This window comes from Pelmatolapia mariae, linkage group LG6 (assembly GCF_036321145.2).
Source record: "Pelmatolapia mariae isolate MD_Pm_ZW linkage group LG6, Pm_UMD_F_2, whole genome shotgun sequence".
Lineage (NCBI taxonomy): Eukaryota > Metazoa > Chordata > Actinopteri > Cichliformes > Cichlidae > Pelmatolapia > Pelmatolapia mariae.
The window spans coordinates 7,318,065-7,331,710 of NC_086232.1; the positions used below are offsets into that span (position 1 = coordinate 7,318,065).

General features: G+C 38.7%; 1 protein-coding gene across 1 annotated transcript; it reads right to left on the reverse strand.

Annotated features, from left to right (window-relative positions):
• Window positions 1-1,851: 1,851 nt before the first annotated feature.
• LOC134628840 (protein FAM83B-like) lies at window positions 1,852-12,657 on the reverse strand. The gene is made up of 4 exons (XM_063475615.1): window positions 12,223-12,657; window positions 8,836-9,000; window positions 4,755-4,879; window positions 1,852-3,913 (listed from the first exon to the last, which is right to left on the reverse strand). Exons 1-4 carry the CDS (start codon window positions 12,655-12,657, stop codon window positions 1,852-1,854), a joined length of 2,787 nt encoding a protein of 928 aa, XP_063331685.1.
• Between the last annotated feature and the right edge of the window lie 989 nt (window positions 12,658-13,646).

Below are 13,646 nucleotides of genomic sequence, written 5' to 3' on the forward strand. Positions count from 1 at the left end.
AAAGCAAAGCATAAGGAACAACCAGCTCATGAAATAAAGCAGGAAGTGCAAAACCTAACACTGTCACAGTACTGTGACAGTGTTATAAAGAACAACACCAAGATGGCGATCTGTAAGACTGAGCATTCAAGGGAGCTTATAAAGTAGGCGTGTAACTGTGTCTCTGTTTAACCTAAAAAGCTTTGTAGAACTGATGTGAAGAAGAGTAACACTGATGACTATGCAGCAGATATTTTCCACAAAGCAGTTTAGTGTTCACAGACACTTTATGATAAAATATCTGATAGAAGTCCAGTGTGAATGCTTTCATATTTGGAACATAGTTGCTAAACTCATCAAAATACACTGAGAAAATGTACAGCATCGTCCATATTTTAAAGAAATTATATATCAATATGCTTCATGAATGATACATTATATGATACAATAAGTGATAAGGCATGTGACATATTTTTGGTGTTTTTTTGTGACACATTGCACAAAAAAACCACCAAATCCACCAACGCTTTGCTCCACAATTTCAGTCTTCATACACCATATGGACAAAAGTAGCTAGTGAGCTATCTACACATTACACCTAGAGGAGCTGGTTATCAATAGAAACCCACACCATAGAGCTCCTGGCATGCAGTTTTAGTACTGATGTTATGCAACTGTAGAGTAGAGAGTCAGCAGAACATTAGCAACTTTTACGCTCTATAGGTCTCAGCACTCATCAGTGCTGTGGTTATGGCTGACAATGACTTCCACTTTGCAATAATAACACTTACAGTTGATCGCAGAATATCTAGGAGGGGATACAGTTCACAGACATGTTGTTTGTGAAGGCAGACTGTATGACATTTTATACACCTGTAACAATGGGACTGAAAACACATAGATTCAAGGCTTTTGTCTATAAAATGTATGTCTATATAAAAAGCAAAAAAGCAAATATGTTTATTAATTGAACACGTTTCAGTAATTTCCAGCAGCTCTGAACATTTTCAGAGAATGAACTGGTTCTTATATAGCGCTTTTTTACACTACTGGAGATCTCAAAGTGCTTTTATACAACACGTCTCATTCACACAAGCACTTTTTTCTACTCCTAAGAGCTTTCTATCTGTAATTCACACACATTCATCCTCCCGTGAATCCATCGTAGAGCAACTTAGGGGTGAGTATTTTGCCTAAGGATACTTTGACACACGGATCAAACCACCACCCTTTCAGCTAGTGGATGACCTGCTCTGCCTCCTGAGCTACATCCACCCTTTGTTTCAGTACTGTTTCTGAAACAAGAAGAAATATATTCAGTGGCAGATGAATGTATGCATTACTGTATTAGAGTAAACCAGTGTATGTTTGTTTAGAAAACCTCAGGTACAGGTTATAACAGTGGGCCTTACTGGTGTGGGTTTTTTTTTTAAACGTAGTTATTTCACAACAATACTGAACAACAACAGAGGTCTTGGTGTTGTCATAGCATGAAAGATGCTCTCATCAGACTGGTCCTTTAGGTAAACTGAAAGAATAAATATATTTTGCATAAGACATACCGTATCATTATAATTTAGCTTACTGAATCAAACATTGCTGAATGTCCTGAAGTGCTACTGTCAGATTCTCCCTGGTTGCCTTAACTCCTCCTCCCCAGTAAGATCCAGCTCAGACTTTAACTGCAAATACTCGATTTATCAAGTCTTGTTACTGGCATCAGTGACGACAAAAGAAAAAAGGTGGAGCATACTGCTGTGGTGTAAAGAAACTGTTTGTCTAGGCAAGAAAAACAGCTGCATAAACAAAACATGTAATACGCATAAACTTTGCCTTCATTTCTGACCATGTTGGCCTTCTTTTGTGCCTTCGCTACTTGTTCTTGTTTATTAGATTTCCAACTCGCTGCATGAATCGCTCCAGTTTGTTATCAGTGCTGCTCTGTGTCTGATTCACTGGACGGGCAGACTCGCGCCTATGCAAGGAAGAGGTTCTCTCTTTGTCTGACGAATATGAATTTGCCTTCTTCTTTGACTTATCCAGACGTAGATTTTCGTTGCTAAGCAAAAACTCATACCGACTGTAGGCTTTGTCTTTTGGTCTCTGATATAAAGTCTCTCTTTCGTCACCCAGAGTGCCCTTTGAGTCTTGCTCTGCTGCAAGGGCCATCTTCTTTTTGCTCAAACGCTGAGGAGAAAATCTTGACAGTGGAGATTTAGTCTTTTCTGTCTCTGATGGACTAGTAAGGGAGCTCTGCAAACTGGGCATGCTCAGTGACTGGCTTTTTGTTGTGTGCACTGCATCAGGGGCCAGAGAATGGGCAGCCTTCAGTGGTTGGCTTACTCCTGAGGTCCTTCTTTGGAGAGACTTCTCTTCATTTTTGGAAGTTTTCTTTTCATCTGATGTAGGCACTTTCATTTTCATAGAATGTTTTCTCTGTAGCGCTGCATCTTCTGGCTGTGTTTCCCCTTTTTCTGTGTGACTGCCCTTATCTTCCACTGCCCGCTGAGGTCCTGTAGATGGATTGAAGACTTCCAGAGTAGTTTCAACTTCATTAGAAATGGATTTCTTTCCTTGCCTTGAAGCACCTGAGCCTGTGCTTTTGGCCACCCTATAATGCTTTCCTGTGCCTTGATCCTGAATTTCTTTTTCTGGAGATTTTACAGAGTTCTTAGGAACAACCTCCTCATCTTTGCAAATCTCACGTCTGACTTTAAGTGCTGGGTCTAAGTGAGTGTGGGAACTGTCTTTTTCTTCAGGGACCTCGGTCAAAGATTCCATTGCTCTCGGATGCTGAATGCTAACACTGCTGGACTGTAAATGAGAAAGCTTGAGTGGTGCATCACTCATTTTCTGGTCTAAATTAGCAGCTGATGTTGTCTTAGATAGAGGCTCATGCCAATTGTATGTCTGCATTGTTTTTCCAACTGAAACCACATCATGGTGAGAGGCAGAACGATGTCCATCAGTGAGCACTGGCTCTCTTTTGTTACCTCGCTTCTTGAGCTCCCTGTTTTCCTGGCTGCAGCTTTCTTGTGCTGCTAGCTCCGATTCTGTGATACTCTGCCTTACATCCAGGCCTCTTAATGAAGACATCAGTTTGGATGTTTCTGCATTCAGATACATGGACCTCAAAGACTCTTGGCTTTGCCTGAAATTGCTATAGTCCTGCAAACTGAACCTTTTTTGCCGTGTTTCTTCCATTCTGGACTTAATATCTCTCGACCTGCTGTGAATGAGCTGTGACTGATAATCATTTAAGCCTGTGTGACTGCTATATGGAGATGTCACAGGCGAGATTGCATCACATGACGCATCTGGATGCATCTCATTCTCATTAAGATAAGAATCAATCTTCCAGCGGTGGAGTGATGTTTCTGAGTTGAATGGTATCAGGTTTTGGTCCGCACCGTAACGTGTCTGGTGCCGGAGGTGATGGTGCGACATCCGGTTTGGTAGAAGCACCTCCCCACCTCCCCTCGGTTTAGCTCCACTTCTTCCAGGGACTCCAATGTCTTTAGTTCCCATCCTTAGCCGAGTCATGGAGTTTACCTTTTGCAGCTCGCCCCCATAACTGTGTCCTTTCACTAGGTTCCCCATTTCAGTATAGTCATACTGATGGAGCCTATCCTGGACACTCAAGCCTCTGGTCATTGTGCCAGAATTGTTGAACCTGTTGTCCTGAGCACTTCTTATGCCATGCATCACCCTGGATCTCCTGTGAATCATATTAAGAGAAAGCTGGCTGGAGTTTGGGCTCTCCAGAGCTAAAGTATCTTTAAGGTACAGAACAGGTGGCCTCCCGTTAAGCAAGACTGAAGAAGTTGTGGAGCGAGCATAGAGTCTTCTGAACTCTTCGTCATAAGTGGAAACCAGTTGGCCTGTGACAACCAGGGCCATACTGAGGTTGATTTTCTCAAAAGTCCATGTGTAGCTGAAAAAGAAATTGGAGTGCCAGTACAGATCATAATGATGCACAAATTTTTAAACATTATTAATAACAAAGTCATGCATATCTTAATTATCTACATTTTAATGTGCTTAATCCACAACTGAAACATAACAGTGGAAATAAGGGTCAACCAGGAAACATATCAGATACAACAAAAGCTATAGTAGCAAAGCATAGGACTAAAATTTAAATCATATGATGTTTGAACTTGGCAAATTCAGCAGAAAATTTATGTGTTACTGGTGCCTGCAACTGCCCACAGGCCACTGCATTTATTAGGAAGTGTTCTTCTTACCTCAGCTCTGTGTGTTCTCAAACAGAAAAACTAGTTATGCTGACTTGGAAGATTTGTTAAATTTGTCTTAGCACTTGCTCTGGGCTTTGTCTTTTTTTAAAACTTTTTTTCTCTCTTACAGTATTGTTACTGTTACAGTAGCGAAAGTTTCAAATAATGAGGACAGAGTATGTAACTAATCTCCGTGAGCTGCGAGCTCAGGCTGCAGACTGCTCTAAACACATGCTTGCTTGATATGATAAAAGTGAGACAGAATATTCCTAATATGACTATCTGACCCGCCCACCTTCCGTTCAAATATTCTGTTTGTACTGGGGAGCCAATGAGAAGAGATGAAGGAAGGCAGCTAATCATATTTTTTTCTTCCTAGTTCACCAATTTTTATGTTTAAAAATACCAGAGTAGCACAGTGAGTTTACATGAAATTGCTTTAAGGTTTACTTAAAGTTAGCAAAGCTGCCAAGTAGAGCCAGGCCAGGCCTCTATTTCAATTTAATCACTGAATACTTTTGAACAGCACTGACTCACCTGTATGTTCCATACATAACTGTCTGGCAGTCCACAAGTATAAACTTCTGTTCCAAACCTCCATGAAACTTAAACCCCGAGCGACACTGATACTCTGGCCCCTGAACCGTCCGAACACAAAGATTCTGATGAAAAAAAATAAACATGAGCATTAAGGCCAAAAATAAATCAATTTCATTTCACCTACAAGTAATATATGTAATGCTTATTTGAGACTGCATTAAGCAATCTCTATGTGTAAAATGCATTATCATGCAATGATAGAAGAACCTACTTCTGGCTTATTCACAACAGATCACAACAGTGGGAAGCTCCATGTGTTTAATTTCAGAGAGTTTTTATACCAGATGCTCATCGTAATACAATACCAAAGGGATTTATGTCTTCTTCTTTGATAAAATCAGTGATCTTTTCCTTTTTTGGTGAATGTGTAAACATCATGATACGGTAAAAAGAAGAAAAAAATGGAACTCTGCTGACCTCCAGTGACATCCTCACTGGCTGCAAAACTAGCCAAGGAGGCTTAATCAGGTCAAACGATACAGTGACAAAATATTTCCTCGTTCCTGATTTCTTATTTATTTATTTAGTTTTGCAAAGAGGAAATACAAAACGCAGCTTTTATATCACGATTTCACTTATTAGTGAACAAAAAGCTACCCAAATCTGGAAAAGTAATTCCCCCCTAAATCTTATCTGCAAGAGTAAAAGCTACTGTGGATACTGCCTGTGGCTACAAGTTGCAGAAAGTCACTTTCCCACCAAAGATTACTCCAAGTATTCTCAGGCCAGACATCATCAGGTGGTCCACCGTGCAGAAGCCCCTGTACACTGTGGAGATAATGGTACTATGGGAGGCAGCATATACAGTTCAAAAGGCTCAATTATGCAGACATAGCAGCCAAAACAAAATGATGTAGCTGGTGCAACCAGGTTTCTCAAAAGCATGAGCATCCAAGTACATGCGTGGGTCTATCAGTGAACCAACACCAGTAAACAAGGGTGGCTACCTGATGACCCTGACAACAATAAGAATAAGAATACATTTACTGATCCTTCTGTTGCTGCCTCCCCAGTGTTCAGAGGTGTTCAGTATGAGGTAGGTTTTGTGACTCCAGTGGCTGAAGGCTTTTACGAGATCCCTGTGTTCAGATTCCTGTCTGCAGTTTTAAGCAAGTTTGTCTTTGACCTCGAGTCCTGGTGTAGAATCAGCTGTTCCAAGGTTTTCATGATGTGCTTTATAAGGGCCACTGGTCTAAAGTCATTTAGTTCAGCAAGACGTTTTATTCTTAGTACCGGAACAATAAAGGATGTTTTCCACAGTCCTGGCAGTAGACTCAGATTAAAAATCCTGTGGAGAGGTTGACACATTTAGGCAGCACAATCCATCTGGGCTATCATAGTCTTCCTAACTCCAATCTCACCCCTCTGTCTGTGACAGACAAGCATGAAGGCACAGGTGTGAGAGGGGAAGTAGCTGCCATATTAGAAATGAAAGGAGAAGGGGGAGCTTGTGCAGGAGCAGACGGAGTTACAGTGAAGGAGAAGCAGTGGGAGTGAGAGTGACCATAAAGTTGAAGAACTGAAGAACCGCTTGAGTGCATCAGCTCTTTCCACATCACCCATAAGTGGCTGTCTTTTCTTTTTGTTGTAACCTCATTCCTTTTCACACCTCACAGATGTTGCTGTATTGTAGATTCCTTTCTATCTTCTTTTTCTACTACATTTCTGCTGTGTTCAGTCTCTTCTTCAGCTCATGTTGCATCTGTTTGAGCCATTCTTTGTCACCATCTCTAAAAGCTACCTTTTTCTGGTTGATCATTGCTTTTAAGTCATTTGTAATCCAGGGTTTGTTATTGTGGAAACAGTGCACAGTCTCTGTAAGTCATGACTGTGTCTCTTCAGACGCTGATGTCTGTCAATATCACGTCAACTGTTTTCATCTGTTTCCAGCAGAACATTCAAATCTGTGCATTCAAAGCAGATAAAGTTTGTACCCCTCCCTCCTGACCACAGGACGCCAGTGCTGATTATCAGGGATTCTAACATCAAGTCTTACGAGCTTAACTGCAAGTAGATTTTCAGGTTAACACTGTTTCATAGTAGATAGTACAATCTTTGAACATGCATTGTTTTTCAAAGGAAAAACATTACACAAGAAACAGGAATGTGATTTTGCCAGTTTAAAAATAATTCAAGCATGTGCTGGACATACTTCCTTCTAAAAGAATTACATGGAAGTAATTCAGCTTTTGTGTTATTGCTTGTGTTAGTTTTGTTTAGGGCTAACAAGTTTGGCAACTTACATTAGCTAGTTTGTTAACAGGAATATAATGCAAGCCTGTTTCCAAAAAAGGAGCGCTTTGATTATCATTTCAGTAATAAGTACATAATTTGAACTCAAATGAAAATTTGAACTTAACCTCCTAAGACCCGAACTCTTCCACGACATGCATTTTTAATTTCTCTTTGATATTTGGTCATATTGGGGCCCGATGAATGTAAAAACAAAGAATTACCAGATTTTTTTTTTTTTACCTTATTTTTGTTTTTAAGAAAAATAAGAGCCACAAATGAGGATATTCGTTTAAAATTTTGATAGAACAGTAGCAGTATAATGTCCTCGTAAGTGGATATCAGGCCGATGCAGAGCAAAATTGAGTATTTTGGTCTAAATAACCCAAAATGTGATGTCCACATATGTGGACGGCAGGTCCTAGGAGGTTAAATGAAAAGTGCACAAAGACACCACATTAAATGTTGCAAGTAAATCTAATATTAATTCATTTTGATTTATTTGAATGTAACTTCTTTACCGTGTGAAAGAACTATGTGTCACATCTTTTAAAAACTAAATGATTCCCATGTCTCACTACTCAAAACATCAGGGCCTTCAACACTCAAAAATGAAACTCAAAAACTCAACCCAGAGCATGAAACATGAGTTCAGTCATCAGGTGCAAACAGCCTAAATGTTAACTTAATTGAAACACTTTTCCCCCCCAGTTTCCATTACTACTAGCTTTACACAAACACATGAAAGCACGCACACCCTTTGTCAAACTCTACATGATCAAACTTGTGTGAGTTTTCCTCAGGCTGTTTTTTTGATGTTGCTAATGGCTAGGCACGCTGCAAAGAGATTGTGAAGCCGTCACTGCGTTCAACGCTGATGACTCTTTGTTTAGACAGTGGAAACATCATCTAATGCTGTTTAACAGGAAAATCCAGCCACACTGACAGATCTGTCCTGTGGTTGCTGCAGTTGTGTGAAAATGGCAAGTAGAGACGCAGCAGGGAAATGTTGGTAAATGACTGTATTTCCATCAGGGTGTGGAGAAAATGTCAAACGTAATATTTTAAATGCTCTTTTGCCAACAGAAGAAAGGTTGTGAAGCCTCATGGGAAGCACTGGGGGAATGCAAATGTTAGATTATGTCAGATGATGTTTAACAGGTCAACAGGCATGTGTGGGCCCAATTATGGCTTTGAGTAGCAAATGTCTCCATACATGTCTCCATATCTGTGTAACCCCCCCCCCACCCCCCCCCCCCCACCCCACCCCACCCCTCACACACACACTCACTGCCGAACTGACTATGACTTAGAGCTCCAAGGGTTAAATAAATGCCCAGCTCTAAGATGACTCTACCTGTCTTAGTTTGGTATTTGGCTGTTGTTCACTATCAGCCACTGTGCTACTAAAGCCACCACACAATGGAGTTGACAGTTTTCAAATATTTTGCAAGATAAACATTGTTTAAAATGCTAATGTGTATACTATGCATGGGAACAGGAAAATTACATTTGGCAAGAAGTGCAGAAGAGCATGTTTACCAGAAGCACAATTTTATGTCATTAAAAGTGGAAAACATAAGAATAGGCCTGTTGCGGCTCCACTGTGAAATCCAGATAATCACATAAGTCTAGTGGAAGATAATACATTTTTTTCCTGATGATTTTTATTTTTTGCAGTTCATGGCCTCAACAAGTACAATAATATCTCAGCATGGTGATAAAACATACTCATCTGATACTGTCGCCCTTTAAATCTTGTATTTCAAGGTGCCGTGTTTCTCACCTTGAGCTCTTGAATATTAATCTCCATGTTGTGTGCCATTTTGAGGAAGCTCTTGACATGGGAATCATCCAGAAGGATGTAGACCACCACTCCCCTCTGTGTCGCATTCATGAGTTCTTTGAAAATGTCGCCATCAGTGAAGACATCCATTACAATGGCAATAAGCTGGAAGCACATTAGACATGTGGAAATGTTTTCAATTTTGAGAAAATACAAATTATTAAGTCAAAAAATGTATGAGTAGTCAACATCAGGACTTGTATAGTAGAGATGACTTTCCACACAAAATTAACTGTATAATTGTGCAAAACACCTTCTTAACTTGAAAGAATTTTTTATGCAACACAAATAATGTCATTACTTCTAATGCATGCAAAGAGAAGTAACTGCCAACTGTATATATGCAGTTATGTGAAAAAAAATCAACCTCTTTTATTTTTAGAGTTTATGTACTGGGCCATAATAAAAAAAATCATCTGGTCCTTAGCAGGTCTTAGAATTAGGCAAATGCAACCTCATGTTGGTTAATCTGTGACATTTTGCACAGTTTCATTATTTATTTAACAAAAATTAAGCTAAAATGCAGAAGCAGTATCTAAAGCATAAGAATACTGACTAATTTGTTTTACATCCTTTTTGCTTCCATAGAAATGTGGGGGATAATTAACAGGTTCTGTTACTATAAGATCATCAGCAAATGTGAGTACCTCTATAACAGCAGACGTTTTAACAGTTTGCTGTTTTGGTGCATTGAGGGAGTGAGAACACAATCCCAGGGAGGAAAGACATCAGCAATGATCTTACAAAACAACTTGCTCCCCATCAATCTGGGTGGGTTATAAAGCATTTTTAAACAACTGGAATTCCATCACTATACAGTCAGAAAAAGTATTCAAGTGGAAAAAAGTCGCCAGTGTTGTAGTGCACATCCTAGCAAATTTAATTTAAGTAAGACTGTTTAATGCTCAGAGAAACTTCAAACTTCATAATAGTACAGTTAGAAAAAGACTAAATAAATACAAAATGTTTGAGAGGATACAGGAGGAAACCTCTTCTCTCCAATAAGCACATGGCAGCATAGTTTAAGTTTGCAAGGTTGCATCTGAACAAACCAAAAGACTTCGGGAACAATGTCCGCTGGACAGACAAGACCAAAGTGAAGATGTTTGGACATAATACACAGGACCACACATTTGGTGAAAACCAGACACCTCATACCAGCTGTCAAGCAGGAGAGGTGATGATTTTGTGGCAAAAGGGGAAACTATATAGTTTGTATCTCACTGACATGACCAAATGTTTAACAGTAAGAAGACAACAAGCCCAAAGAATTAGAATTAAAAGCAAGTGTACTTTCTTTGTCAGGTGACTGTGAATAGGTAAAGCTTCGTGAGCTGACTCACTTTTTATATTGTGATTTACTGAGCACCTTTGCTTGTGATATTTTTTGTTGTTATGAATTCTGTAAATTAGACAAGTGGTTTGCTAAAGAGGAAAGACAGATTTTTTGTATCAAATATCAGACAAAGTTTTACCTGTTTCAACATAACTGTTACCTACGTCATTTCATGATATATATACATTTAAAAAGTGCTTATTATAATTTAGAAATAAGTAAATATAATAATGAGTAAAGACAAGAGCTTTTTTCTGTGCACATGTATGAAGTGTAGGAAAAACTGCTCCAATAAAGGCTGCAAACATTTGAAGATTTTACTGAATCACAGGATCTACTAAACAAAAAATGATGAGATACAACAATAAGGACACTGTTGCTTTCAAATTAGTTAAAAGATCAGTCAAATGAGAAGGAAAAAGTATCACTGTTAAACATTAACATTAAGAAGAAATCTAACTCATTTCAAAATAAAAGTACCTATATATATATATATATATATATATATATATATATATATATATATATATATATATATATATATATATATATATATATATATATACATACATATATATATATATATATATATATATATATATATATATATATATATATATATATAGGTACTTTTATTTTGAAATGAGTTAGATTTCTTCTTTAATGTGTAGCATCTAAATTTGTTCTGCCAGTTATTATGTGGTAGAACAAATAAGGTCACTTTCACAGTTACTGCAAGTATAATGATTTATTTTTTGTGTCAGCATAATATATATCAGTGCTTTCATATGAATTTAAACAAGTATTTAAACATGTACTTGATCACAGGAAAACTATTTTTTTAAAGAGTGGTCTGTCCAATTGTTGGTTTGCAGTTGGTTTAATTAGTTTTTCTGTAATCAGTTTAATGCCAGCCAATCCAGCCATAGCTATCTGATCCTACTGTGGTATTTTGCTACAATGTTGACTACAAGAATTAATGTTAATGTTTAACAGTGATACTTTTTCCATCTCATTTGACTGATCTTCTAAATAATTTGAAAGCAACAGTGTCCTTATTGTTGTATCTCATCATTTTTTGTTTAGTAGATTCTGTGATTCAGTAAAATCTTCAAATGTTTGCAGCCTTTATTGGAGCAGTTTTTCCTACACTTCATACATGTGCACAGAAAAAAGCTCTTGTCTTTACTCATTACTATATTTACTTATTTCTAAATTATAATAAGCACTTTTTAAATGACTTAAAGGCAATCATTAAGTTTAATATTATAGGTTTAAATAAAAAGGAAAATTCCAGGAAGTGTGAGGTAAAAAAGCAAAAAACAGTGTGTCTGTTTGTGACCTCCACGGGATCCTACAAGAGCATTCATCTCATTAAAAGACAGCGATTTGAAGACTAGATTAAACATACAGCAACAAATTGCAAAAGCAGTGCAACAGCACTCGTTTTCTACTCTTTCTACAGCAGATAACTGCACAGGAAGTACAAGATAAAAAAGCTTCATGAAGCAGGTTCCTTTAAAGAACATTGCTGCAACAATGTTTCTGTGAATGTTGAATTGCAAAATACTGTTTCTCTGAAACCTGCCAAAGTTAGTGCAGCCTACATGAATTCAGACTGGCCACTCGCCTGCCTCACACGTCACAAAGCAAAAAGCTGCACAGTAATGAGTGACTTCCATCGTGTACATTTTCATGATAACAAAAGTTCAGTTGCCATAGTAGTTAACTGCTTCAAACATTTGAACTGGTGTAGTCAGCTGATTGTGTGGGTTAATGTATGTTTAGCCCTTCCCTGCAGTCTCCTGTGTATGCAGAGAACTATGCAGAGGTGTTTATATGCCTACGCAAAACTACACCTTTCACTAGGAATTTGTACTATTGATAAACTATTGTCTTTGTTGATTCCTCCACCTGATAGATGAGGCGTTATTTTCTGGCACTGGCCCAGGAGCATTTCTTTTGTTTATATCACAGTGCTGAGGCCTCACCTTCTGCGCAGCCTGAATCTGCTTCCGAACCACCTCTTTAATTGTTGGTGTGTTCTGTCTGGGTGGGTGAAACAGCAGGCTAATGCTGGTCTCTATACCCTCCAGCGTGACCTCTGGCCAGCCCAAATCCAAGTCTGGCACCTCCTCATCCGACTCAATTGGGAAATAGGTGGAGGGTCTGACCTCGTCTGTGCTGCGTCTCCCTTCTGAATCATCCTCCACAACCGGTACCTCTGCATTTTCCAAAATGAACACAGTCTCTTCCTCTGAAAGGAAGTGGTTGATCTGCTCAGCTCGAAGGAACTCTTCATAGGCTTCTTTGCCGCCACATAGTAGGGCATAAATGGCTAGACGATAGGATTCTTTATAGTGTGGCTGAATGTAATCTGGATAGTCCTCTTCAAGTGAAGACAGGCATGACAGATTGGACTCCATGGATGCGAGAACCCCTCTGAGTCTCTGTGTGCAGCAGACTTCTTCTTTACCTTAAATGTGACACACACTATGCTGTTACAGGGTTCACTGAGTTAAACTTGCATTTTACAGCTGAATGTCAAAAAAGAGATAATTAGGAAAAAAAATATTATGTGTTTGAATTTAACATTTTTATCTGCATTGCTGAGTTGTAATATGTAATCTTTAACTAATCATTAAACATGAACAGGACAAACATGAGACAACTGTCAACATACAATTTTTACATAACACTACAGAGCTTTGGAACAAACCTTTCCAGCCAATCACAGAAAAATGTAAGACTATTTTATTTTCAGTGCATTTAGTCGTTGTCTTAAACAAACTTAGACATGCAGATAATTTTATTACCATGGTGTCATACGAGAAATGTTTCTGTTATGAAATACCTGTAAGCTCTTAGGAAACCAAAAAGGTACATGTGGTTCAGCACAAACACGTAAACAATATGAGGCATGTGCTTACTTCTTCAGTAACTACTGTAAATTGTCAGGAATTCAACACACTTTCAGCGACATAAACAAAGAGACTTACTTCATAACTGGCAAAAAAGAATCCTGGTCTTCCTGATTAATCAGAGGCGAGAAACTTTAAACCAGCTTAAAAAGTTAAAACCTTCTGTCAGTCCTGGTGTCGGTACTCTCTCCAGCATAAGCCGGTAAGTGCTAAAGGTGTGGATTCGCGAACTCTGTACAAACGAATAGCCTGTTGTACCTGCTCTGTTTGCTCGGCTGACAGCTACAGTAACAAACCCCACCCACCTCAGCTCACCTGGCTTTCAGAGGCAGGTTGGCTTGTCTCGCAAGTTGTCATGCAGTCCCTTGGAGTCTGGCTACAAGTGCACATTTTTACTTTTGGCTTCATTAACTGTGGCCGAAGGATTTGTGTTACCTCTTCTAGGGTGAGGTGTAGCAGTGATTACTGACAAAGACAACAAAAGTAGGTTGAGA